This window comes from Phalacrocorax carbo, chromosome 3, assembly GCF_963921805.1.
Source record: "Phalacrocorax carbo chromosome 3, bPhaCar2.1, whole genome shotgun sequence".
Taxonomy (NCBI): domain Eukaryota; kingdom Metazoa; phylum Chordata; class Aves; order Suliformes; family Phalacrocoracidae; genus Phalacrocorax; species Phalacrocorax carbo.
The window spans coordinates 77,420,376-77,448,046 of NC_087515.1; the positions used below are offsets into that span (position 1 = coordinate 77,420,376).

At 45.3% G+C, this 27,671-nt stretch overlaps 1 protein-coding gene across 4 annotated transcripts; it reads left to right on the top strand.

Annotated features, from left to right (window-relative positions):
* Window positions 1-20: 20 nt before the first annotated feature.
* TRAF3IP2 (TRAF3 interacting protein 2) lies at window positions 21-27,671 on the top strand. Of its 4 annotated transcripts, XM_064447451.1 has the most exons (10): window positions 21-685; window positions 8,208-8,294; window positions 8,543-9,298; window positions 12,410-12,599; window positions 14,860-15,035; window positions 16,472-16,560; window positions 18,601-18,669; window positions 20,963-21,079; window positions 22,262-22,336; window positions 27,068-27,671. In XM_064447451.1, the coding sequence occupies exons 2-10, from the start codon at window positions 8,279-8,281 to the stop codon at window positions 27,212-27,214; spliced, it is 1,635 nt and encodes a 544-aa protein (XP_064303521.1). In that variant the 5' UTR covers window positions 21-685; window positions 8,208-8,278; the 3' UTR covers window positions 27,215-27,671. The 4 variants fall into 4 exon arrangements, with proteins under 4 accessions (XP_064303521.1, XP_064303523.1, XP_064303522.1 ...); XM_064447453.1 differs by lacking the exon at window positions 8,543-9,298 and having other exon boundaries at window positions 35-685; XM_064447452.1 differs by lacking the exons at window positions 21-685; window positions 8,208-8,294; window positions 8,543-9,298 and adding an exon at window positions 9,316-12,118.

A 27,671-nucleotide genomic window follows, 5' to 3' on the forward strand; every position in this document is an offset into this window, starting at 1 on the left:
CAGCACTTCTTGGCTTTCAGGAGCTGTGCAAGGGTTTCAGCTTGTAGGAAAAGTGAGTTTCTGCTCCTTGTGGGTGTAGAGAGAAACTTGGAAGTGTCTAGAAGTCTAACCTAGAAAAGAAAAAGAAAACAGATAAATCCTTTTTTTGTTCTTTATATAGTTCTTACACCCATCATGTGATTGTCTTCGGCAGTCTGAATCACAGTTGGTTTAACGCTTGGCGTTGGCAGTAAGCAACCGAGGGCTAAAAGCAAAGGATGACTTTCCCAGCGACGCACACTGTTTAGGAATCACACTGGGTTTCCCCTAGAGTTATAGTTCTGTGGGGTTCACGCAGTGGCAGCCTGTCTTCCTATGAGAGAGGGAGCGAGCCGCACGCAGGCATTTCGAGTGAGTTTTCAGCTTCAAAGTGTCACTCCCCCACGGAGGCTCTCCCACTGCCGCCGCCGCGGCGTTGTGCTGTGCCGTGCCGTGCGTGCCTCTTCCACTTCCTGCTGCAGAGCCAGTTCTGCCGCTTACCTGGGAGAGGCAGGGAGGGTGTCGTAAAAGAAGGAAAAAAAAATAAGCCCGGCCAGCCCGAGGAAGGAGACCCGGGCACGCCAAGAGAGCGACGGGGTGCGCAGGAGGCACGCCAACCCTCTCGCTTTCCTCGGTCAGCTCAGCGTGAGCCTCCCTCGCCTGCAAGGTAAGAGGTGTTAGAGATGCTGCCTTTCTCGGTCCCTGTTTGTAATTAGCTGTTGACCCACTTCTGGCTCTCGCTGGGGGTTTCTTCCCCTCAAGTTGTTGTCTCATTCCCTTTCCCCTCTCCTCTCATGTAATGATAGCCTGAGTTTCACAGATGGTTACAACATGTTTCAGCCATTTCACTGCAGTTTTGTTGGTTTTTTTTTTAAATCAGGAGGGATTCAGGGCAAACACTGAGAACGGGCACACCTGGTGTCGAAATGTTGTCCTGCCTATTTACGTAGCTGCCTGGCAATGCCTGGCAGCCAGGCCTGATCCCATTCCCGCCCTGCACGGCTGTGCAAGCTCAAGGTGGCTTGTTGGCCAATGGCCAACAACTCCTCTCCTCTCCTCTCCTCTCCTCTCCTCTCCTCTCCTCTCCTCTCCTCTCCTCTCCTCTCCTCTCCTCTCCTCTCCTCTCCTCTCCTCTCCTCTCCTCTCCTCTCCTCTCCTCTCCTCTCCTCTCCTCTCCTCTCCTCTCCTCTCCTCTCCTCTCCTCTCCTCTCCCTCTCCTCTCCCTCTCCTCTCCTCTCCCTCTCCTCTCCCCCGCAGCATTTCTCAAGGCTGTGTACAACAGGTCCCCGGACCTGGCGAGGGAGAGGTGGCTGGAAAACATGAAGAAAACAGGATCATAGACCCCATTTGCACCATTCTGCATGGTGTTGATATGGAAACAGTGGAAGCAAGCCGGTAGTATTTCTTTTTAATTAGAATAAAATCAGCCATCTAAAACCCGCTCCCATTTCACACAGTAACTGATTGTTTCAGGTTGTGGGTTTTGTAAGGCTAGTGTTGGCTGGGCAACAAGAACAGCAGATCCGGGCTTACTGGTCCTCGACTGCCGCTGGCAACTGCCAGACCAGAAATTTCCAGTTCCTGCAAGCCCTGGGCGGGTTCAAGGCCTGGCCTGGCCTCGTCAGTGCCGTCTCAGGCGGGCGGCGATGCCCCGCCACCACGGGACGGGGCTGTGAGACCCGCAGCGGATGATGCTGAAGACGAGAATGCAAAGTGGCGCGGGCGGCAGGGCCGGTGCCCCGGCGAGTGCTCACCAATGCCGGCAGCTGCTGGTGAGCGTCTGCCAATTGTGCTGCTGCCTGCGATGCCGTCAGCCTTTGAGGTCAGGCTTGCTCTTGCTGAGCACCGGCAATGTCTTGAAACATGATGTGTTTTTTTTTTTTAATGGGATTGGGTTTTCCCTTTGTCTTTCTAAGGCGGGAAACAAGGCATGTGCAATTATGGTGTTCGTGTCTGTCAGTGCCCTCCACCACTAGCAGTGGCTTTTGAAGTTTGGCAGAGAGTACACGTCTGAAAGACATATACATTTCTGCACGTTTCATGAAAGCAAGTGAGCGAGGCTGTTCTCACGCCAGCTGAGGGAGACGCATCAGGTCCCCCAGGCTTCCCTGCTCCCTCCCACCACCCACGCACCCCGCAGCCCTCGCGCTGCGGAGCGGGGAGAGTCGTTAGGGATGAGGGATACATCAGGCCCACGAAATGCTGGAGGTTTTCCCTTACTATGAACCAGAGACTCCAACGTAAGGCATGAAACTATAGGAAAGCAGTCTGGGGAGATTTACAGCTCTCGGGGTGGTCCCCCTGTCCAACCCCACTCAGCTAGCCCCAGTTTTGTGCCAGGATTTTCAGATGAACCAGGGCCATGGGATATTCCAGTTTGGGGGTTATTCAGTGCCTATGGGAGTTTTATGAGCATCAGAAACGGGTGGGAGGTAATCTCTGGAAACAAACACATTTTTAAGGATACCTAAGATCATTGCAGACATTTTCATATTTCACAAATATTAGAAAACTGTCAGGGAATGCTGCTTATATGTGAGATCCCTGTTTGGATCCTGCTCGAGGGTATTGCACTTCTAGTTTCTTACTACTTATCACTTAGCATTCCTATCGCATGCATATCCAAGTCTACACGAAAGAGGCAAAAAATATCAGGTCTACACTAGTCTTTGCACTATGGATTGCCCAGTGAAGCAACATTAGTGCTGCAAAAGGGAATGTGATGTTTGCCATGCAGGGAGGGTTGGAAGTATCTTCTGTTCTCCTGGCGTATGTGGACTTTCATGCCACAGCTGCAGAAAATACATAAAAGCAACCATATAGTCAGTGTGGAGGAGGAACGTTGTTTTCATATTCTTCTTCTACTTTTTCCAGAAGTTGTAAAAATAAACATTACCTGCCCTAGGGGTCTTAAAATCTGGGCTAGGAAGGTGACACATTGCCTTAGTCTTCGCTGTGGAAGATACGCAAAGGAGAGGATAAGTGTCTGTGATGACAGCAGCTACAAATCTTCATGGTGAAGTGTGAATCTCTAGAGCTTGGCTCTGCTGATCTAGGTTATAGACCCAAAACAGTTCCCACATTTGCACTTGCTCTTCCTAAAAGGATTTGTCTCTGGGTGTTTCTGAGGAAAGTTGTGTCTAGTGTTTCTGCAAAGAAAGCTGCATTTAAGGCAAGGGTACTTACATACAACATTTGTCTGACCGTGTGGCAACAGCATTTGTTGCAGTCTCAATGCGTGCATCCTCATGGCAGCTTGTAAATTCTGCATCCACTTGCTCCCATCCTGCAGATGGATATCAGCAGCACCAGGGAGCTTAAAGGATTCAGCCAAAGTACACAGGAATTATTTGGAAATCAAGAAATTCCTGTCCATCCCCACCCTTTATGATCTCAGCTTTGCCTTAATCTCTACCCGTGCCATTTCAGAAATGCCATGACCGGTGAACAAAAAACCCTTCCCTTGTGTGTGGTGCACCAAGGAAGGTGAGGTTTCTTTCTTATTCTAATATTTTCTGTTTTAACAATGTAGACAAATATAACTTCGTTCAAAAGAGCAAAGATATTTTCCCCCTCTCCGGAAGTGATGGGGAGCGCAGCTATGCTCACATTGCAGTCTGTCTTCTGTTTCTTCACAACAGAAGTTTTCTAATCAAAAGCAGATAGATGGTTAGTGAGTGTTTTGGGGCAGTGCATCCTGACAAGCCTTCATGCCAGGAAGCAGATGAAATACCTGATAGATTTCACAATTAGCTGCAAGAAAACTGCACAGATGAGCCCGAGCCCAACACCCTTCCTCTCCCTGGCCAGCCCTTTGCCTCCGTTGGATGTTTTTCAGGGGAGTTTGGACATCGCCTCAAACTTGGGTGCTCAGGCCCATCTCTAGCGACCTGCAGCAGAATTTCTTCCCTTCATTTATGCCATCCCTGCAGCTTCCCAGGAGCGGCCATTGCCAGCAGCAGCCAGCTGTGAGCAGCTGCTGGGCTGGGCAGCCTCCCTCCCGGCTCCCTGTCAGGAGCAGTGGAAGAACCTCTCCGGGTGTGGGAAACCTCACAAGGGAGCCGGGATGGGGTTTATTTCCAGGAGCTTGTGTCACTGATCACCCACCCAGGAATGTTATATGCTGAATTAATGCACTTTACAGGACTGGGTGTATGAGCAGAGAAAGGAAAGAAGGAGAAAGGTTGGTTTAAGGAGTTCCCTTGACATTTTTGAAAGCAGTCCAGGCCTGGCTACTCTGTCCCTTTAGGAGGGGCCTCTTCGCTTTATTACAAGCAGGACTTTATGTAACAGCTCCAGCTGGTTATTAGTAATCTCCTGCATAGTCATGGGTGCAGGGGGGATATTAAATTCTCAAAGCTTTCTGGCAATATCATGATCTGACTTGAAGTTGCAGTGTCTTTGGAAATGAGACTGGGCATGATCTACGCTCTCCAGCAGTCTCTGTGCCAGAAAAAGGATCAGGCTACAGGTTTCTAAGGGTATTTCAATACGCTGAAGCATTCCTTTACCTTAATTCTTCAACACGGGAGACCTAAGCGAGTGATTTTTTTCTGTCCTATGCATAACTATACTTGCAGCATAAACTAACTAGAAAAGTCAAGGGAAACCTGATGAAACTCTGCAGCATGAGGCGACAGAGAATACCAGGATAATGGGCTCAGCATCGGGTCTTTTTCCAAAAGCCAAGGATCTTCAGCAGAGCAGAAACTGAAACAGTCCTGAAGCACTGCTGTTGGAGGATGTTTCTGAATCATCTGTAACATTTCCAGCAGCGTGGGGATTTCTCTCGGGAATTTCCATCCACATACCATTGCCAGCATTGCTCAAAAAGTGTTCAGCATATCCTGGGGTTAATTTATCCATGGGGCCATCTCTACAGACAGAGCTCTGCTGTTGTAACAGCTTCTCTCTCCAACCGGAGCTACTGAGGGAGGAGGAGGATGAAGTTAGTTTTTCTCCTTCCTAATGATGTGTCTGTTTTAACACCAAAGCCCTCGGCCCCTCAGTGCCTCCTACCTTGGGCCCGCGGGAGCAGGAACTGTGCGTGGGTATCAAAGCTCAGCTTTTGTTGCTCAGCTGCAGCAGGGTCTAAGCAAAATCATATTTAAGAAAGCCTAGAAGCTTTTGCAGGTAAAAACACAAGTGATGGAATCAGGTCTTTCTTCTGTCTGACCACATTATTTTTACTCAGATATTTGGAGTAATTTTAATAATGTTTAGCTCCTGTTACACGGGAAGGAAATAAGCTGTCATTTAAATATTATGTCGATTTGAGAGATAGAGGTGTTTATCCTTTCAAAGGGCTAAACTAATAGGAAAGATATTTTTAAACTACTCTGAAGCCAGTTGATGAGTTTGGTACTGATCGTTTGCAATACAGTTTAATAAAGTTTTAATATCCCTCCTCCGAAAGGCAGAACAAATACTCTAAATAACAAACCTGCAGAAAACAAGTCTGTATTTTTTCTGCCCATATCGTGCCTTTCTTTATGTTCACGCAGTCTGTGCATGATCCATTTCACAGACAGCCAGATGTTAGCAATGGAACTGAAAAAAAAAAAAGACCTAAAACCTTGGACGTTGTAGCCTCCAAAGGAACGGAGTAACTTTTAAATTCCATCTGACACCTGATCCAAAACCTACTGAAGGCAATAGAGAGATTCCCATTTACTTCACTGAGCTCTGGCCTGAATTCTCAGTTTCTCCACAGAAATGTGTTCTTCTTGTCATGGTGCTAAACTAAAGGCTGTTGAATATAGAGGATCTGAATTCAAAGTGTTTTCTAGAATTTTGATCTGACTACTTCAGAGACCATCAAAGAAGCATCTTAGTATATGAAGCATTGCAAATTTGTTTCTGAAAAGCCATGTTTGGGTGCTTGCTAAGGATTATATCTAATGGGAGGGATGCTCAGACAATGTTTGTGGCTAAAGAGCTGGAGCTGTACCCCGGTACCCCACAGCTGAGCTTGTCCTTTGTGAATACCAGGGTGACTTCTGCACAAGGAACCTGTTCAACTGAAGATGCTCAGTGGGTGGAATAAGAGTTTGCAATACAATTTGTGCTGCTCGAGTGCATGTCATTCAGCTTACAAGTAAACGGTCAGAGATATCCACTCTGTGAAGCGTGTCTGAGCAGGCCAGATGATCCAAGGGCCAGGTGTACAAAGCTGTTGAGATGAGCAAAAGGCAGATGCCTTGCAGGGAGTTTGACACCTAATCTTCACAGGTGCTTCTCTAAGCCTGGCAGGGGACCACCTGGCGGCATTACAACCTGATTTGTGTAAATCTGGCTTTGGGCTGTACTGTCCTGGTGAGTCACGGCCACAGGGCAGTCGTCATTTAAACTGCCACCTGACCAAAGGTCCCAGGTAAAGGATGTTTTGCCACCACCGCATAGGGCAGCGCAGCACAAGTCCCTGTCACGGTCCTGTGCTGATTATGAGAGCTTGAGGTTTTCTCTTTCCCATCAAATCAGTTATGACTGTCAGAAAACCGTGACTCAGCGAGCAGGGCTGGCGTTAGTGACGTGGCATGAGGAAAAGGGATACAAACTGTGGGGAGAGACGTGTGATGGTGGTGAGCTGATCGCCAGGATTTCAAGCCTGGGTGCTTGTATGGGGAGGAGCCTGTTCGGGACCAGACCCAGCACTCATGCAGGGGGCTGCAGCTGTCAGAGCAGCAGCGTGTTCACTGCATTGGTGCAACTAATTCCTGCTCTGAGGACTTGCCTACATGGGAAAATTTACCAGCATAATTATCCCACTGTAATTATCCCAGGATAACTCTCCCTGTGGCCATGTTTATTATAACATAGGCTGTGTATGAATATATGGTAAATCTTCTGCATAGATGGGTTTTAAGTTACACAGAGGAGGAATATTTACATTGTAGCCCAGCAGCAAAGCACAGTTTTTATCCTACCTCACAGCAAATATTAGACCCAGAATTTTCTATGCCAGAGGTACTTTCAGGGGGAAATAAATGTCATTTGATCTGATCAGCTTGAAAGTAAAGCCTCACTGTTGCCCTATAGCACAGGGCACATCATCTGCTTTTATAGAATCGTTGTGGGAGCAAGGGTAAAGGCTGGGACACTGCCTTATATCTCTCTGTGATCCTGTTCAACTGTTTTTAATACTGTGGTCATTTGAATATGTTCTTCATTTGACCTTTCTGTTCAAGCTACTGTGACTGAAGCTGGGGGAAATCCCTGGATCACTAAAACCTCCTCAAATGTGTAGTGATTTTGACTTTCTTTACCAGGTTTTCAAGCTGTTGCCAAGCACTGTTATTCCCATTGCTTGAGTGCTCAGTCCATTCTTCTCTGATAACTCTCATACTTGGGATTTTAGCTTCGCCAATGTGATAGAAGAAAAATGGCTGGGGAAGTGATGAGCACTGGGTTTCATTCTCTATATTCCACAGTACCAGATAAAATTTGCTAGGAGCAAGCTAATATGCATACCTCTGTAAGAGGATGAAGATGGATGCCCTTCCTGAAGCCTACTCAGCATACACCCATCCCTGCTGCTAGCATTCTGAGTGAAGGTGGAGCAGAGGTGTCCATCATCAGGGATCGCTTGGCTGGACCAAATTTGCTGACAGCACCCCCAAAAGGAAGTGATAATTTGACATTTGGGCTGAAGCAAGTTCTGAAGGAAGTGAGGAAAAAAAATCCAAACAGTAATTAACATCTCTAAGTTGTCTTTTAATTTTCAATAACGTGAAAAAACAACAGCCATGTCATGATAGGCTGGATGAAGTGGTTTGATAAAATAATCAGCAACACTTGGAAACAAGCTTTGGAGTTGAAATTACTTGGCTAGGTGTGTAGTGAAGTTTAGATCCAAAGTATCAGTGTGAAGCTATTATTACAAGGTCTGAAGTAAAATAATTGCAAGTGATTGTGAATATGCCTGAGTGAAACCTCCAGCCCTAAGCAGCCTGCTCTTTTGTCAGGTGCAGAAACTACTTCTGAGAGACAGTTCATGTGCTTTTCACCCCTCCAGTCTCAGCAGGAACAGTAAGTTCCAGAAATCCCATTAAAGCATCTGGTTTGCGCAATGCAATTTCCAGAACTCTAACCAGTATTTCTTTTCCTGTCTTTGAGATAGAGTTATTTTAGGGTTATTGCCTGTGTGAAACTGTACCATGTTCACAAGAGTCCCTTCTCTTGTTTTCCAGTTTGCTGGAAAATCCTGGCCTTGCAGTAAGGCAGCTGACTCTCGTTTCCGGTGCGACCACAAAACTTGGAAATGGCCTCTGTGTCAGGTTAGTCCAAATTATTACTCTGTGCTAGCCACACTCCAGCTAACCCTCTACTTACTTGCTTTGCCAAAATTCAGCCAGACCTTTCTTGCTGTTTTCTGCCTGTCTTTTTTAAAAACATAAAAGTATAAAGAATATGAAGAATACATATTGCTCTTCAGTATTCCAGCTCACAGTCATTGCGTGATGACTGACGACAGACATTTGTCTGTGTGGCCATCCATTTACAGTTTCTTCTCCCACTTCTTCAGGCACCTTTGTGGGTCAAAGCATACCAGTCGAAGTGGATGAATCCATGCCATGGTCCCCATTTCCTGAGCACATCTTGGAAAGGGCTTTGCAGCCTTCTGGAGAGGATATGGAGGATGAGGAGTCCCAGAGGCCGTGTGTTACTCGAATGCCTCAGCCTGTGGCCAATCCATCATGCCTTGACAGAGCACCAGCACATCATCAGTCAGCGCCATCCGTGGAGCCGGACAGCAGCTTGTGGTCAAAATATACCAATCCTGATGGAGATGGACGTTGCTGTTCCCCTGGTGAATCAATAGCTGGAGTAGTTCCCTCCAAGATGCATCTTCTAGCTATGGACAAACAAGGCATGCAGCCAAGGTCACAGGTTTCAGCTGACACCGGGCACAACTCCAGTAAATCAGAGCAGAGTTTGCCTCACGCTCCCAAGGACTCACTGGAGGAGAGCAGCCAAGGGAGTTCACGGTCACAGCAGCCCTCAGGGAACAGACCCCCAGCAGAGCTGGGGACCGTGGACACGGGGTACAACTCCCAGTCACGAGATGTCATGGGCATCAGGCACCTGGAGCCCCCTTTACCACTGGTGTCTGTGCTGAACCCCCAGGACCTCCCAGGACCACTGATCTCCAGAGAGTTTTTTGGACCTGAGCATCAGCAGTGCCCCATGTGCCAGCACTTGCCCCATCCCAACGCCTCCTCGCAAGCCCACGGATGCTTTGGGCACCGCTGCCTGGCAGAGCAGCACCCCGAGGGCCCATGTGAGTAGCACCGCTCACCCCACTGGAGGTTTTCTGGGTGTATCACCGCCTTCATTCACCAAGCTGGTGTTTTTCTGCTGTACTTAATAGCAATGCAGGGCATGCAATTATTAACCTTTCTAAACACCTATTTGCAGTCCATTTTATGTTCCCAGATTTTCAGGTTATGCAGCCAGACTCTCTGATGCAGAACCTCTGAGTCAGATAAAAAGTTAAAGAGCCTACCGTTGCTCATCAAATGAAGGCTAACGATTTTGCCTAGAAACTAGCCTTTGTCGGTCACGCTGAGCATACACAGCCTTCTCCCTGCTGTTATTTCATATTCTAGTCATTTCCTTCCTCCTTGCATCAGTCATTCAGCAGCCTCCTATACCGGCTTAATTCCTGTTGTTTTCATAGATTTCCTTGCTCCCACTTGGATCGCCAAAGTTAAGAATTTCCTGCCAGAATCAGGATGGGAGGTTACCCTTGATCTCTGTAAATAGTATCTATCTCCCAGCATTATGACCAAACTCACCCATGTGTTTTATTTCTATGTGAAAAGAGCGTGACATCCATCATCCTCATTTTTTTTCTGTGTCAGCTGAAATGAAAGCTCATTACTTAAAATGGAGCCCTCTCAGCTGCTGGTGATTGTATCAGTGAACGCTGATGTGACTCCGTCAATATGGATGTTTTGGCTCTTGGAGACTAAGACGCAGTTTACAGCCTGCTATTAATTAGTATTCCTTTTCAGTCTCTGAGATTTTTATCTGTTATGAAGTGAGCTTTGAACATTCAACAGCAATATCATTGTTTTAATATCATTTATATTACATTAGACTCATGAGACCCTGACCCGTTTTGGGCTGGCTTTGTAATAAAAAGCTGTAGGCCTGTTCTGATAACCCTTTTTTTTTTTTATTAACCTTCTGTTGACTCCACAGCATTTATATTACATCTGTTTAAGGAGTTTTGTGATTCCAGCGATGTGCTATAATTAGGTATATGAAAGAGAAAGGGTATCAGAGCCTCAGTTTTCACCTCTGATCTTGGTACTTTGTAAAGCGGAAGGGGCTACAGATGGACTTTCATCAATGTCTACAGCTGAATATTTGAAAAACGTCCTCTAGTTTTATTTTTGTACCTTCTCCTTTCAGTTCAGCTTTAAACAGACAAAGAGGTGGTTGCACAACACCCCTCACTATTTACCTCCGTTTACCTCCTCCACACGCAGACATCGTGAGAAATAGGACATTTACTGAATGAGGCCATTTTGTTTTAAAGCAGGAACTCTGAAAGGCTTTCTTTAGAAAAATCACTGCCATTTCAACCATATCCAGAAGGCAAAAAGAATAAAATAAACTCAGATGGCTGGAGCACATTTGGTCAGGACCAAGAAGCTGGCAACTGTACTCCTGTTTCTCACATGCCCCGTACAGCATAAATCACCTCCTGACAGCTCCTTGCGTTTCAGATAATTGTTGGGCAGTGGCAACCCACAACAAAGCTCTGCAGTTTCTGTGTTGCAACACGCCTCTCCCAGGGAATAGCAATAGCCTGGATTGTGCCCGTAGGCTCTAAGCTGGCTCTGGACACCTGCTATTTGAGATACAACAGCAAAACTGCTTCTGAAGTCAAAGAAATCCTGGCAGCAGGGCTATGCGCCCAGGGACCATTATTTCAGATATTTATATATGAGAGCTGTTGGTGTATGCAGGCACGCACATTTGGCCACACTCTGCTTCTGAACAGCAGTGGCTGCATCCATTAAAATAATGTAGCATCAGATAGATGCGAAGGAAGCTGGTGAAACATTGGCCTAAAAACCTGTAAACCAAACTGGCTCTTCCAGAGCCCTGCCACCTTTCCTAGAGCTGGTCATGAGGAACCCATGAGAAGACCATATTTACTTTCAATTTTGTTCTCCCTGCCTCTTTCACCCTGTCCTGTTGCAAATAGTTAAGAGAGGGAGCAGGAAAATCTCCTGAAACAATCTCAACAAATATGATGTTGCCAACTCACAATTTCATCAGGAATCTCTTTGCAATTGTGAGCTTGGGTGGGTTTTTTTTTTGAAGTACTGGCTCCTGGAACTGGACTATTTCATCAAAGCTTTGTTTCCTTTCTTTTTTTCTCCTCCCCCTTTTAAAAAATTTTTAATCCTCATGGCTGCATGACCCCCAAATAGCTAAAAGGATTTTAAAGAACAGTCTAGGGGGGGTAAAAAGGAGTGTTTCAGAGCCAGTTCATAACACCATAATCATGCAGTGCTAATAAGCTCTGCCAGGCTGGACTTTGATCTGCACACAGCAGCTTGAAAGTGTGCAGAGCTGCTGCCTAATGAAAACTGCAAGCAGAAAGACTGAAAAAAAAAAAAAAAAAAGAATAGTTTTCCCCATTTGGGAAACAAAACAGCTTACATTGCTTTCTCTTTCAGTTTATGCCAACAGTTCCACTGTATGTTAGTTATTAAACAGCATTATGTGTGTGCTGCCAACAACAGTAAGGTTTTTCAGAATTACGTGAGCAAAATTGTCACTTTGGGCTTCCCTGCAGCCTCCTGGATGGCAACAGGAGCAGGAGCAAGGCCTTAAAAGGTCACTTAGGCAGAAAATTCATACAGGGTGAAGTAACAAACCAAGAGATTATTTTTTTCTCTTTTCATTTACAATAATCACAGTCTGTTTAGCCTTAGTGTTGCAAACTGATTTGTTCCAGGATTTTGCATCTGCTTTCATGAGAATGTTGGGATGATTCATTTTTGCAAGTTATTGCCAAAAAGAAATAAAAAAAAAAACAACCAAACCAAAACAGAACAACAAAAGACACTGAGGGATGGTAAGTGCAGGGACAAAGCAGCCCTGAATGTTTAACTGTCAGTTGTCGCAACAGCCCAACCCAAGGCGGGGATCTGAACCCTGTAGTATGCAAATGGGAAAAAGGAAGCTTAGACTGTGAAATGTTCCTTAATCTGTCTCTTTTCAGACTAAGATACCTGCAAATGCCTCCAAACCACTCCGTTTCCCTAGACATGAAGAAGGATGTGCCTGGAAAGGAATAAACACAAACTGAGGCAAAAATGTATTGGCTGAAATTATAGTTGCTGCCTTTATTTTCTCACCCTCCCAGATGGCAGAGCTCCTTACCAACATTTTGCACATACATCGCAACCGCTTCCTCCTGTTCCTGGACCTTGCATAAGAGTTATCCGCCCGGCCCAGCAAATCATCCCGAATTACTCAAACCTTCGTGCTCCCAAGGGCACTGGAGACCGACCACCCCAGAGGACATGCTCCTCCCCTGGTCCTCCTCGATTCCCGTGAGTACACCTCTGCGGGGTGGGCTGTGCGCAGTGGAAGCTCCTCAGATCTGATTTTGTAGGCTTTCAAGCCATAATTCTGAAGCCTTGTAATGTTAGCGTGCCCAGGCTGCAGGGGTACATGCAAGATGCTGGGTAGTTTTCTTTATTCGTTATTTTACACCCAGCATGGGCCTGACCTTACCCTAGAGAACTTCAAAGCCGGATACCCAATATGTTGTTACAGTGCATCCTGAAATGCACACATTAAGGAAGATAAATGCTTGAAGGTTAAAGGGATGAGGGGTTGAAAAGTTTCTCAGTTGAAACCCTAGAGCTCTCCTGCCTGAGAGCAAAGGTCAATTCGGCAGCTCGCTGCAGTCTTCAGCTTTATGCTGTACTAGCCTGGGACGCCTCAATCATTGGCTTCCAGTGATTTCCTTCTTATCTCTTCTGTAGTGCAGAGAAAAAGGGAGAAAATTTTGTCCACTGCTGATACATCTCTCCATTGCAGTTTGCAGCCTTTTCTACGAGTTTTCGTGTAGTAATAAAGCATCATATGTCTAGCCTTTTTCATACAGCGCTTTTTGACTGGTTTCCAAATATTAATTTACCAGGCCTAATACCTCCCTCCTTATAAGTACGTCATTAACAGATGGGAAATACTATCCATGCAGGGTTTTCTCCAGACTCAGCTACATACCGACAATTTGAAGCTTCAGGTATTGACAACATCTGAAATCAGACAGTTTTTATTTAAGTGCCACAATACTTTTAGACATGCTGAACTTACAGGCATCCATGTTTGAAAATGTCCACTTACGTGACATGGTCTTGGCAGAAAACTGAGAGAACAGGCGGGGCAAAAGAGGGCGGGAAACTGAAATACTGCACTGCTCTGGCCTGTGAAAAGTTAGGGGCTGTGAGAGAAAAGTGACTGCAAGGTAAAGCAGTACCTGCAGCAGAGATAATTGCACTGAAGTGTTTATATGGAAATATAAATCAAGGAATAGTGGGCACCCTTTGTAGTAGTAAAATTTAAAAACGGACTTCTAATTTTTGCCATGTTTGTTAGATAAGGTGAAGTTTTGGGAAGATCTGTAAATTAGCCACAGAGGAGTTTTCTCTGGCTGTCAGTGAAGGAAGTGTTGCTTTTCTTGGTATTTTCTTCTGCTAAAAGAAATCCAGAATACACAGGATCTGTCCTGTGGCTGCGTGGCTGGTGTTTGCATGCTGATTCCAGGAACGGCAGTTATATGTTGGTAATATTTGCCTATAGAGTATTTTGTAACAGAAAACATCTGTACCGAAATGAATAAACCAAATCTTAATGTGACAACAGAAAACATGCTGTGACCAGCCTGTCATCATTCATTTAAGGAAGGCAAAGGAAAAAGAAGAGAGTGGGCTTGATTGACTAAACATCACTGCTCTGTGGGGAAAAACTCTCAGAGAAACCTAACACTCACCCAACAGATTCAGCCCAGCAGATTCAAAGCACACCTTGCGTAAAAATCCGTATAGGTTCACCTTCTTGTGGACTTAAGCCATAAAAGCAAAGTGTAGTAGGACAAGAACTGCTGAACTTCCTAAAATCATCCCTTTCTCTCTGTTTGTTACAGTAGAGAAGACGTTAGGCAAGGTTTTTGCAGGTCTGAAGCACAGATACCTAACACATGAGAAATCCTCATTGGTCTGCTGTTGCTGGTCAAGAAATTAACTTTGTTCCCTTCAGCAAAACTTTGAGTCTTGTCCAAAACCGGACAACCTCCAAGCTGCGCCAGAGCTGGAGCTGGCGCGCCCTGTACCACCATTTTTCCCAATCCCCACCTTGTGCTGTGCCTCCTGTGCTGGACTGGGCATCCTGAGAGCACCTAAGGTGCCATGAAGCACCCTTTAGATAATGGGAAGAGGTTACTCAAGTGCCACCCCGCTCCCATACGTGCCTGACAACATCCACAGCTCAGCATTATTTCTCGCTCAGAGATTGCCTTTGTTTCTGCTAATTGCAAACCAAACAGCTTTCAGCTACGAGGTGCATTTACTTCCTGTGGCTAATGTTGCTTCTGCAATAAGCTGTGTCTTGTGGTAGACTGTCACCAAGGTATCCGTTCAAAAGATGCTGTAATAACCAAGTAGGAATGCTGAGCCAAGCATTTCTACAAGACCTTTTCCTAGCTAATATGAAGGTAAAGTTCTTAGTGTGTTATTAAAAGAAAAAAAATCCAAATTTTACCTGAAAATAAATATTTCTAAAATCCTCACTTGCTTTTCTGTGTAGAAACCAGCTATACAACCAGCTACCTAATGGTCAGCTTCCCCCCAAGGCATGTGGCCCGGATGAAGCCTGCTGCTGTCCTTCTGACAATTTTCCATCTCCAGCTGCCGTCCCGAGACCTCTCAGTAACCCTGCAGCCAAGGGAACGCTGAGAACCAGCAATTTGCCGGAGGAGTTGCGTAAGTGGTTAGCAAATTTGTTCTGTGCAAGATTTTACAGCGCAGCCTGACAGCTTTAGGTGGGAAAGCTCCGGGGGAGAGAAGGCAGTGGGAACGACATTTAGACACAAAGACAACAAGAAAAGAAAACACTGCGTGTCATCACATCTGTAGGGTGTGAGCATTCGTGTTTGGTGGGATGGAATTATCCCCTTGAATCCTGAAAACATAATTGTCATTAATTGCTTGTTATTTTGTTTACAAAAAACAAATACCGTTGAAATTGTTTTCATGAGTTCTTGCTAAACAGGATGTCCCTTTGAGGCAGGAGGCACCAAAGCTTACAGTAAAAGACTAATAACAAACAAAGCCCTAGGGATAAAGTGTTTCTGCCTGTCCCAAACCAGACAAAAATGTCGAGTCTCGACCTCAGTTTCTCCCTGAACTGGTGAGTAGAGAGGACTTTGGGCCAGGAGCCCAAGGTGAGGGCTGAGGGCGGCACAGGCACTGGCTGAGGTACTTCTCCTGCTGCCGGCCCCTGAAATGCTTTCACCCTTCAACTCTTACTGAAAAGTCATGTTTCAGAAAACTGGCTTCCTTCTTAATGCCATGCTGGCTAGCAGGTGAGATATACCACTGCTAAGAACCCTCAACATCTCTCCTGAGGTCTTGATTTTTCCTTTTTTCTTCATTTTGTACATTGCCTTTCAAATCCAGAGAGTTGCTTCTCTCTGGCCTGCAGGAGTGAGTTATGACACCGGATACCGCTCTTGGATAAACCCTGCTTTATCAGTTAGTGAGTCCTAGATACAGGAATTGCTGGATAAAATTGTGTCATCTGTGATACATGCACAGCTGGATTAGATTAGCCAGCTGTTTTATGCCGACCTGCAAATCCATGATTCTTTAATTAGTAAGGAAACTCCTTCCACAATGGCAAGGGCAGCTGAAGACATTGCTGTCATCAGGCATCTATCCTGCCTGCACAGAGGGTTGATGCTGCTATAAGGTGAGGCAGTACGGCAGGTGTAAGGGCTCCTTCAGCTCCCAGCCACATCAGTGAGGTCTGGTGGAAAGCTGTGCTGTTGCAGCCAGGGGAGGTGGCACGAGCTCTGGGTGAGGGCCCAACCTCACGTGTGCTAAAGGGCTGGGGAAGAAGCAGCTCTGGCAGCAGGGCAGGGCGAGCAGCAGAGGGATGTTACCCTTTCCAGCTTCCACAGGGCTGCTTGCCAGCAGCAAGGTAGTAGGCGCTTAAATCTAGACCAAGGTTTCTGGATGGGGGGGGTTGCGTTCAACACCAAGCCACTGCACTATCCACCCATCCATTTTGTAAATAATCCGAAGAGATGTAAGTGGGCAGAACCCGCAGTGCAGTGGAAAAGGAGGGCTGTGAAAGTCTCACTCTCCAAATGGTGTATTTTAATGCATCACATATTCACAGGGACTCTCTCTCCTAGGCAAGGTCTTTATAACCTATTCGGTGGACACAGCGGTCGAGGTTATGAAATTTGTGAACTTCCTGCTTGTAAATGGATTTCAAACTGCTGTAAGTATTCTTTCTGGAGAAAACTACTTTCAACCAGGGGAGAATGGAGACAGTTTTTTAAAAATCAGAGTTGATACACAGTCCATTTAAATGTTTATCATCGTATTTTGTAGGTTAAAGCAGATACAAATAGAATAAATTAGCCTTGGCTTTAGAAGCTGTAACTTAAATGCTTTGCCTTTTTGTTTGCTCATATTTTAACTGAAGTTTATGCTTCAAAATGTGTTTTAATAATGACCCTGGAAAACTCCATTTAGTGACACCAGATACCAGATGGGCAATGGTATGGGCTATTCCGTTACATTGTCTCATATTTGGTCTGTAATAGCAATATTTAAAAAGGTCAATTTTCATGCATCCCAGCTTTTTTTTTCTGTGATGCTATTACATTTTTGGTTCTTCAGATTTTAATACCTTTCTGCTAAAAAATGGTCTAAAGTCAGTGTATTTCACACAGCTTAATGAAACAGCCCATCTCATAGTTTCATTCGCTTTGTTATTCTTGTAAAAGGTATTCTAAAATCTCTGGCCTGAAAAAAGAAGCTGTGTCCTGCTGTTTAATCCCATAAGCCATCCAGGTTTTCACTTAACTTCTCATGAGTTTGCTTCGTCGTAACAGCCCTCTCTAAGGGAACCATCAACAGAGGCTGTAGGATTCGGTGTTCATCAAAATCTTTATTCATATTTTCTTATTTCAAGTGCATATGCTATCTGACCTCTGAACCTTAACTCTTTGGCTTCAACTCAGGAAAGCATTTAAGCAAGTGGCTATCATTAAACTGAATGAAACTCAGTGGGGGGCTTTGCACACTCTTATTTATTTTCATGAATCAAAGACTTTTTTTCCAGAGACTGCAATTATACTTCTCTCCAGCAGTTCTGTACTATGACCAATTCATAAGAAAGCTTTGGGGACCACAGAGGTATGGAGTAGAAGTCTCATTAATAGCACCTTTGCTGGGCAGGCAGTTCTTGGAGCATGCTGCAGAATAATATATCTAGCAAAACGGCCCCAAAGATGGGAAACAAATATGTTCTCTACTTTCAAAATAGGGGGAAAAAAGAGCCCTAAGAGCAGAACATGACTCTTCTGTCAAAAACTTGGAGGAGTTAATGCTTAGTCCGTTGGTCATGGTCATTGATTGCAGGGAAGCGAGCAGTGTTGTGCATATTCAGTCTTATGAAGACCTCCACCTCTCTGCTGTCACTGAAGTCTGGGTTACTACATCCAGTATCAGTGACCTGTCTGACTTCCCACCACACGTTCGGAAAATTTAGTTCAATATGAAGCTAAAACTTGACACTCAGTATATATCCTTGCAGCCAGAAAATAGTGGATGTTTGCAGCTATACAGATAGAGAAGTTGGGCAGCCACCCACCTTCTTGAGGTATGTAGAGGCAAAAAAGTCAATTTCCAAACGTTGAATATATAACATTCACTGTCAGTGGTTGTTTCTTGTTCTGATGAGCAAAAATGCCTGGGAGTTGGAAGCTGGCAAGGCAGTGTGGCTGGTCAAAAGGCCGGCTGAGCAGGAGCCCAGTGGTGTACCTGCAGCAGCCCCCCTCCACCCGCCTGGGCTGCCCATCCAGCTCAACTCTGGACTGCAGGGAAAGGGGAGAAGTTGCACATACACATGTGTTGCACATGGGGGGTGGGGTGGGGGGGTGGCGGGGGGAGGTTTAGGTTGGGTATTAGGAAAAGGTTCTTCACCCAGAGGGTGGTGGAGCACTGGAAGAGGCTCCCCAGAGAGGCAGTCACAGCGCCAAGCCTGATGCTATTCAAGAAGCACTTGGACAACGCCCTCAGACACATGGTGTGAATTTTGGGGTTGTCCTGTGCAGGGACAGGAGTTGGACTCGATGATCCTTGCGGGTCCCTTCCAACTCAAACTTGATTCTATGATTCTATGACTGTGTGATGTTTCTTTCCTAAGGGAATTAAGCACGCATGTTAGAAACTAACATGGTGCCTTTTCACTGGCACCAAATGGGGAGGACAGGCGAAAGGATGCTCACCATAGACTTTTATTCTCTTGCAGATTGATATATTTGAGGACACGGTACGAGGAATTGACATCATTAAGTGGATGGAGCGCTACCTAAGTGATGTATGTAAAGGCAATTTAACCTTGTTCACAGCAGAGGTGACCTGAGGAAAATGGTTGAATTATTCTAACAGCAACTGGAGCAGAATCAAAATGCAAGACCCTGCTATCATCTTTCCTGCCCCTACAGAAATGGCAGAGGCCTTGCAGTGAAAGCATAGGCAAATCTCAGTCACTTCTGCATCTTATGGTCCCAAAGCTCTTTCTTTAAGAAATGAAGTGCTAATCCTGGCATTCCTGCCAAATTCCAATGCTGGCTGTTATATTCAGCCTGAAGCTGCCATTGGACAAGTTGTTCCTCCGTCTCACAGTGGGGTTTAGCTATGCTTGGTTAAAATTATAGCTGTATTTCATTCCAGACTGCATAGTAGTGGCTAGTGTACATCATGCTTCTCACCTGTAGCTTTTATGTTCCTAACTAAAACACTGAAGGGTTCTTCTGGATAAACCATGTGAACTGGAAATTGGTATTCTGTTAGTTGAATGATAGATTTGTTCTCATCACTTTGTATAGATCTAAGTAGTAAAACAGAGATTCATATACCTGTCAGCGCAGTCCCCTGCAGCAACAACTTCCTCAGTGAGTGCACATCTCCTTTAGGATCAAGTTAAGTGGTCCCCCTATACCTGCACAGCTGGACACAATCTGGTACTTCTGTCGTTCAATACGTGCCATCGTGGGGCAGCTTCCTTTGATTTGTGCCTTGCTGGGTATAGCCACCAGGCCTCTGACTCACCCTGGGCAGTTCTCCATGGCTCAGGAACAGGATGACAAAGTGGTGGGCTCTCCCCCACCTGAGGAAGGAAGCTCAGCCATCTGAGACAGCACAACACAGGTTTCCTAAAGGTGGCCAGCAGGACATCTTAGCTCAAGGTCACTACCACACAGACACGGTACTACTGCATGCAGAGCCAGCTTGGGGCTTCTGCTGTGGCAATGCAGTCATGCCTTTTGGGGCTTTCATCAGGACAAATTAGGCTTGGGCTCACCGTGCATAATGGAGGTACTGAAACTAGAAGCCAGGCTGAATTTGCTTTTGCCAAGAACATCATTATCACTTAAAATACAAACTGGCAGATCTCCCCTGGGACTCCTGCACAGTCAGTAGGAAAGACCAGTGTGTGCAGAGAGTAATTCTCCCTCTGCACATGAGGATCCTTCTCTGACTTCCTGCCCCAGAAATGCCTGTTTTCCTCCATTGACTGTAGAGGTGGTTTCTATCTTCAAAACCTTTACATGTGTGAGGAAGAGGGGACTGCTTGGACCCAAGCAGGGGGATGTGTGCAGCCGGGCATGTCTCTGCAAACCCTCAACATCTGTAAGTGCTTACATGCATGTCAGGCACAAGCAAATGTAATTCTGGTGTATGTTAAGTCAGCGTACAGGATAATGGCTCCTTATCGTATTTGACCCTGTGGTGGAGCAAATTCCCTTGATATTGCACAGAAGGAAAGAGTTAATTAGGTGCCAGGCTGACTATGAGCCACAGACTTGGAAGCCTTACACAGCCTGATGTGGCGGGGATAAAAGACAGGCCCCAGGTAAACACAAGTAAGGAGGCTTTCATCTGCTGAGCCTCTTCGCTGGCCCACCATTAAGGAGAGACATTTCCCAGATACGAAGGATGGCCCCTCTGTGGAAACCTGAGCTCAGTGCGGGCCTGGGATTAAACAGGTCACAGGCAGCATCCGGACTGTCCCAGCAGGGAGAGGAGTGTAGCCTTCAGCCCACTGCGGCAAGATGGGATAGAGCTGCTAGGTACCCCTAAACCTGCAACAGCCCACCCCTCTGCGCTGCCACCTCTCTGCACACCTTGCCGCTAAGGAGATCAGCAAGAAAAGTTGCTGCTTCTGTTGCCGAGAGCCCTAGGTGTAGTCTCCACAGACAAGTGCCTTTAGTGGCATAAAAAGCCATAGATGGTTAAATAGATGTACTTTTACATAAGCTGTTAGAAAACATTTAGGTCTGAATTTGAAGATAAAACTTTTCTGTGTATGTACATAGACACGCTACACTGATAAAAAGTAGCTTTTTATTACAGGGATTCCAACTGTAAACTGGTAGCTGCTAATGTATCTCTTGACATTTAGTTTTTCTATATTATGAGATCTCGAGAAATAATGAGGAGAACGAGTGTACGAGTTCTCCTGTATTTCCTGCCAGAATGAATGAGATCGTCTTGTGTTTGCCAGGAACATAAAGATCACTTAAAACACAAACTGGCAGATTTCTGATCTGCCTCTCCCAAACACGCTGCGTTTCCCAGTTTCATAAAAGTGCTTTTCTCCCTAACAGAAGACAGTGATGATAATCATAGCAATCAGTCCAAAATACAAACAGGATGTGGAAGGGGCTGAATCCCAGCTGGACAGGGATGAACACGGCTTACATACTAAATACATCCACAGGATGGTAAGCAAGGACACGCATTTGCTGTTTTATAAAGACTGCCTCCTCTTCTCAAAAGACAAATCTGTCTCCAAATGGCAGGTTCTTTGCTTTGTTTTCCCTAATCCCCATAGTTAAACACCCCCCTTTGGAATTCATTAATCCTCCCTCTCATCAGCTCCGTATGCTCATTAACATCTGCTAAGAGGTTCAAGGAAGAAAAATCCTATTAAACATGCTCATCTTATTCCTCCATATTCTTTATTGTTCTATGGTTTTTACCCTCCCTCACCTTCTTCAGCCCTTGTTGCCCTGTCATATATCCCTGAGCACAATCTTATCTAACACTGCCTGACCTTCCTCCCTGTAAACCAGCCCCTGTTGCTTCGGCCATCCTGTAACTGAGGTCTTTTTTGGGCAGCAATGCAGCTGGCTGAAAGGTGGAATTGCAAAGCAAAGGCCAGAACTGGAAAGCTGGGGACTCCTGGGGGCACAGGGTGGCAGGGGACTAGCATGGGTCACATAGGCCCATAGCTGCAGTCTGTCACAGGACAGACATTTAGCCCAGAATTGCCCACAGAACCGTGAAACTCATCCTTTCTCCCTCAGTTTGCAGTTCGCTGTCTTTCTCACCCCATAACCCACCTGATTCCCCAGTTTGACCCTGCAGTCAGACTTCTCAGAAGCCGTCACCAACAGATGAGCCCTCAGCAGTACTTTGCTGTCCTTACCAGCCCCAGAACGCCTGTGTCCGGGGTCACAGGGGACAGGCTGGGTCCCAGCTCAGACGTGGAGCTGGGACACAGGGAACAGGCTAGGTCCTACCCTGGACACGGAGCTGGCCTCCAGCTGAAATCTTTCACCCTGCTGGAGACTGAACTGGAGCCTTAGTCAAGACAAACTTTGTTGGTTCTAGATGGATTTTGTGGGATTGCAACTGCAGCTAAATCCACAACTATTTCACACCACAGAACTAAATGCTCAAGAAATGTTGTCAGACCTTTCCTGTACCCTTTCTGTAGTAATGAAGAATCAGATTAAGTGGCCAAATAAAACGATACCGATACTCCACCAGCAATAGATCAAATCACTTATCAGAAGAGCAGTTTAAGTAAGCAACAAATGTTTTTATGCTTAGGATTCAGAGGCATGTGAAGAAAAATTGACGTGTCATTACAATAAGTCTGGCAATTTGTTCTATTCTAGATGCAGATTGAGTTTATACAACAAGGAAGCATGAACTTCAGATTCATCCCTGTGCTTTTTCCAAATGCCAAAAAGGTAACATACATACATGCATATATACTTGTCGCATGATTAAACACATATTATTTTGATCACAGTGCACCAGATGAAATCTTAAAGGCCAAAGCCTCATTTTCTTGGTTCTAAATGTCCCACTAGTGATACTCCAAAGCTACATCTTACATTAAAAGTTTATAGTTTTATGCATATACAAATAAAAAACATTTCATCCACAATATAAATCAGTGCATAAATATATTTCTGATGATGAATGTATAACTAAAACTTAAATTGTCTTGAGCATTGAAAGAATTTAAATGGAGAGAGACAATCTATCCAGCGAGCATGCTTTTTATATTAAACCTTTTATAATTTTATCCAGATGTAATGCCGATGAGTGAGATGGGAGAGATTTATGACTGATGTGAAGTGCGGATCTGGAAGAGGGTGGGTTGAGAATATAAAAATAAAGAGGATAATAAATATTAAAGTACGAGGCTGTTGCTTGAACTTTGATGGGCCCATCAAAGGCAAACTATAAGGTTTTTTAGGAGTTGCAATTTCATCTGCCCTCCTTATTGGTTTTGAAGATTCATTTGAGAATAAGAAGTAATGCAACAGATTCCTGTACCCTTCTTCCTCACTCTGAGAGAATCTCTTGGATTTTTACAAGGCCGGAAAAGTTAAATGGCTTCAGTTACAGTTGAGAAATTGCATTCTTCCCCAAACTTAGAATGGATATATTGGATTTGTGTTCACTTTTCGTCGCCAAATGCTGTCTGCACTGTTGGGTAGCTATCATGATACCCCTAAGTACAGCTGCATTTTGGAAAAGTACGGAAAGGTTCTTTATATTTATTTGGGTGCCTAAATTCTGGAACCTAAATCAAGATTTAAACGATGTTACCAATGATTGTAGGGCTGTGAAGTGCCACAGCACTTGTGGATTTGAGTACGATCAAGTTCTTTATTTAGGCACTGACTTAATATAAGCTCAGAAATTTGAAAACATGTCACCAAGTTCGTAAAATATGTGCGGTCCTTTGGAATGAACAGTACCTGTGGTATTTCATGTCATTCAGCTCCCTTCCTGAATGATCTCGGTCTGGTACTTGCCTTAAGTGTGAAAAGCTGGGAGACAGCACTGGTGGGAATCTGGCAGACCAAAGGCAGTGAACCGGTCAGCATTTTCAGTCAGTCTTTGCAGTTTGATCCGGGGGCAAAGAGCAGGACTGCTCCTAACTTTGGGGGCTCCTTGAGCGCCTGCCACGCAACCAGCCTGTACAGCCTGCAACCACTTGGCACCTCAAGGGCTGCAGAAAGAAGTGGCCCATCAGGCGCTAAAGCCGACTTTGGACCTTGAGGCAGACACAAGAACAATAAACTTAGCTTAAAAAAATTTTGGCTGAATCAAAAGGCTATTTAGCATATAGCAGTGGCGCTTTCAGACAGTGATCTATAAGGAATTTCCAGGGCTGGTTTATTCAGCTGCTGTTATCAAAGCATCAGGCTCCAGGCAGCCTTCCTGCCCATCCTCTGTAGTCCGCACCACCCTTCAGTTCTTTGAGAGGTGTCTTTCTCATCTAAATTATGCAGATCAGCATTTTCTACTGCCATTAAGCTTTGCTCTCTTTCTTCACACATTTCTTTGGTATATCATCTACCTTCATCTAACTAGTTAATGATAATATAACTGAGGACATCATGGGTGGAAGGAGAGTGCCAGAGCCTCAACAAGTTGCAGTAATGAAATCTGTGGGCAGTCAGAGATGAGGTACCTGAAAAATGCCACAATTGGATGATGCTGGCAAGCAAATTACTTTCATGTTGTCTTTTTTATACTGCCTTTTACATGTTCGAGGTCTACTGTAGCTGGCAGTGGAAAAGAGCAGGGGAGAAAGGTTTAGGTTTTTGTGGGTGTGGCTATTAGATGAGTTAATCTCATACAAAGCACATCATAAAGCACTGCTGGTATGTGAAAGTTAGTCAACCTCGAACAGGAAGGGATCTATGTGATCCAAAGATTGTTCATTAGGAAATTAGATAATGAGGAGAAAAAGCACAACACGCAGTTAAGGTGGAACTGGCATTTCCAGCTTCCTGTTGTATGCTGCTAAAGGAAACCTAGGTCTTGCTGGTTCAAGGCTTGCATCGAGCCAGTCCACAGAAATATATTCTCCTGATCTGGTCGCCCAATGACAGAAGCATTAAGCCACGATTGCCCCATACTAGAGGCTACCTCTGGCAGAGCGGAGGCAGCCGGAGGGGTGAGGTGAGCAGGGTTGGTGCCAGGGCAGCTGGGAGAGCGCAAACCATGCTCCGCTGACATGGCCCTGAATGCGCAGCCGTGCCCTCTGCACTAATCCAGTCTGCCCTCCTCCTTCCAGTTTGATCCTCAAGGTTATCATTTTCTCAGTGGCATAGAGAGAATTTCCTCTTGGCTTACAGATACACAGCTGAATAAAAAAAATTAAGAGAGTGGTAAGCATTTTCCCATTACTCCCACCCGCAATGACAGCCAGTGTCATGTGGCAAGGACAAGCCCCTTTCTTGCTTTCTCTGCTCTCCATCTGAATCAAAATAGCAGCTATAGTTACCCCTGCCCACCTCCCTTAAGTTAAAATTATTGCCAGAGTTCATTAGCGTGCAGGTGCTTTTTGCACCGAGTTCATAATGGAGGATATTAAATGAAATTGGTCGCAGGAGCAGTTCTGGAAGAAAGGCACAGAGCCTGTCTCTGGATGTACAGTGCCTCTCTCATTATATCCCCACTTGCTGGTTTCTTACCTGCTATACATTTCTCACACTAATTTCCATCGTTTCAAGCTTAACTAATGATTTCCCGTGTGGACCTATATCAAATGCTTTGCTGAAGTCCAGACCAACTAGGTCTACTGCGTTTCCTTCCTCCAAAAAAATGTAGTCTCTTATCAAAGACACAGAGGGGGCTTATTTGGTAAATCCATGCTGTGTTTTATTGCATTTCCTTCTATGGCTCCTAACAAGATTTAGTAAAGAAACAAATTCTAGGTAATAAGGGTTTGCACATGCATGCAAACATAGTTATCTTTCTTTCTCCCGGTAACATTTGAATCTCTTGGCCAATTTCAAACAGATTTGTCAAAGGAGTAAAGTTCACAAAGATTAAAATCCATTCCTATGCAAAACCAGACTTGCTGGTGGAAAGAAGAAATCTTAGTCATGTTCCTACCACAGCAAATGCTGCAGGATCTTACCCTTGTTGTACAGTGGGGTGTCTACCTGGAAGAGCAACATTTTAAACCCTCCACTTTGGGGAGACCATTCAGCAAAGCCTATGCCTTCTTGGCCACTGGAGAAAGGAGAAAGCCAGGCTTGATAGATACCTCTGCCACTCACCAAGATGCTTGTTCAGAAGCCTATGAGAAGTCAGAGTAATGGGTCTGGAGGCACCTGGGTCACTTACCTCCTTCTTATACATAAATCCTGTAGAACTAACAAAGTGGTCGCACCAATTAACACATCGCTTCCTAAGCAGTGGGAACGACGGTGCCGGTCCCTACAGCCATAGCGTTCCAGGAAAAGACAGCCAATTTGAGAAGCATGACGCTTGGGAATGAAAGTTTTGGGCTGCAGCTAGGTTGTTTGCTGGCAGGCAGGACACATGCTGCTTATGCCAGGGCATCCCCTGGCAAGACACCAGAGGCATGGTGCACGCCAGCTTTTCACTCTGTCCTCTTGGAGCTAGCTCCACTGGCTTGACAGGGACTGTGCTGTTACTAACAGGGGCCACCTTGGGAAAATACTGCCCTGCTAAATAAGAGGTCCAGGGAGCAAGTGCTGGATGTCTTGAGTGCTCATGTTGCTTACCTGCTGTCTCACTTTGGCTCTGTTCTGGTGCCTCCTAAAACACCTCTCCAAAAAGAAATCTCCATCTCCAGTGGACAGCAGCTCGTTTTGGTCAAGGATCAGTCTTTTCCCCTTTTTCAACTAGTGGCATGAATACAGCCCTTCACCCCTACACATCCAGGCCATCCATATGGAAACCTCCCAAGGCTGTGGAGTTATGGGAACATGAAGACTGAGCAGGCTTCTCTCCATCAGCCTGCTGTCACTGTCCCAAGGTGGTCCCATCTTCATTACGTTAATGGGCACTGGCCAACCCCTCTGAAAGGCTGCATCTTTCCCAGATTGCAGAGAGTGGTGGAGGTCTGACCCTGCTAATCTGGAGATGCATTAGTCTCTCCCCACCTCAGCCTCCTGCTTAGCAGGTGCCCGGGAGACGCCATGCTTGGCGAAGGAAGGTGCAAGGGGAGGGGGAGAAGGCTACCAGGATGAGAAATGCTCCCCTGTGGTCCTGCTCTTTCCCTATCATTTCTCATCCCCAGGGTGGAACATGTTGTGAGGATTCTTCAGCAGCTACGAAGGTGGCAGCCTTTCCCTAGTGGGGGCAGTAAAATGTCTCCCTTCTCTTCTCAATGTTTATTTTCGCAAGCCTTTAGATGCCTGTCACTGAGATCAGAATCCCTTTGAAATGTGGTGAAATTAGCCAACATGATGGCAGAAAAGAAAGAGAGACAGGCAAGCTGTGAGATCACACCAAGTTCATTTATTTAGGAACCCAAATACAGTTCTGAAGCCAAATTAAAATTTCTTGTTGTTACAGGAAGTGCCTAGAACAGACAAAATGAAATCTTGCTTGGCAGGCTCTGATGGAATCTGCAAGGTTCTGGTACAGATTCAGGAGGATTTATGGGATTTCACTTTTTTTTTTTGCTTGTTTTTCAGGAACACGTGCCTACCTGGCTGCAGAACACTCACATTTATAACTGGCCAAAGAATAAGAAGAACATCCTTTTGCGGTTACTGAGGGAGGAGGAATACGTTGCTCCTCCGATAGGACCTTTACCAACACTCCAGGTTGTGCCGTTATGAACGCTATTACTTAAAGTGCACGACAAGCAGTTGTTAAAGGGTTGTTCTTGGCAGGGAGCCAACGCTTTTCCAGATGGCTCTTTTTGATGACAGAAGACACTCTTTCAGCTAAAAGAATTGGTTGTCTTGGGTAACTCAGGCTCGGCTTGTTCTCTACCACGTTAAACATCTATTTCTGAAGCTGATGGGGCAGTACTCTTTTCTCTAGATTTTTAAATAAGCTGCAAATAGAAAGAATGCCCAGTTTTATTTTAACATCTGGTTTTAACATAACCCTTTATTAGTCGATATAGCAAACAAATACCAGAAATAATGTTGTAATAAGTGTAAAATAAAAATTACATCCTCCTTTTTGCTCAGGGTTTCTTTAAAGATATTCCTGCTTTGTACAGCATTATTGAACAGCTAATTTGTATATACACTATTAAATATATTTGTCTTTTGTAAGGCAACCTTA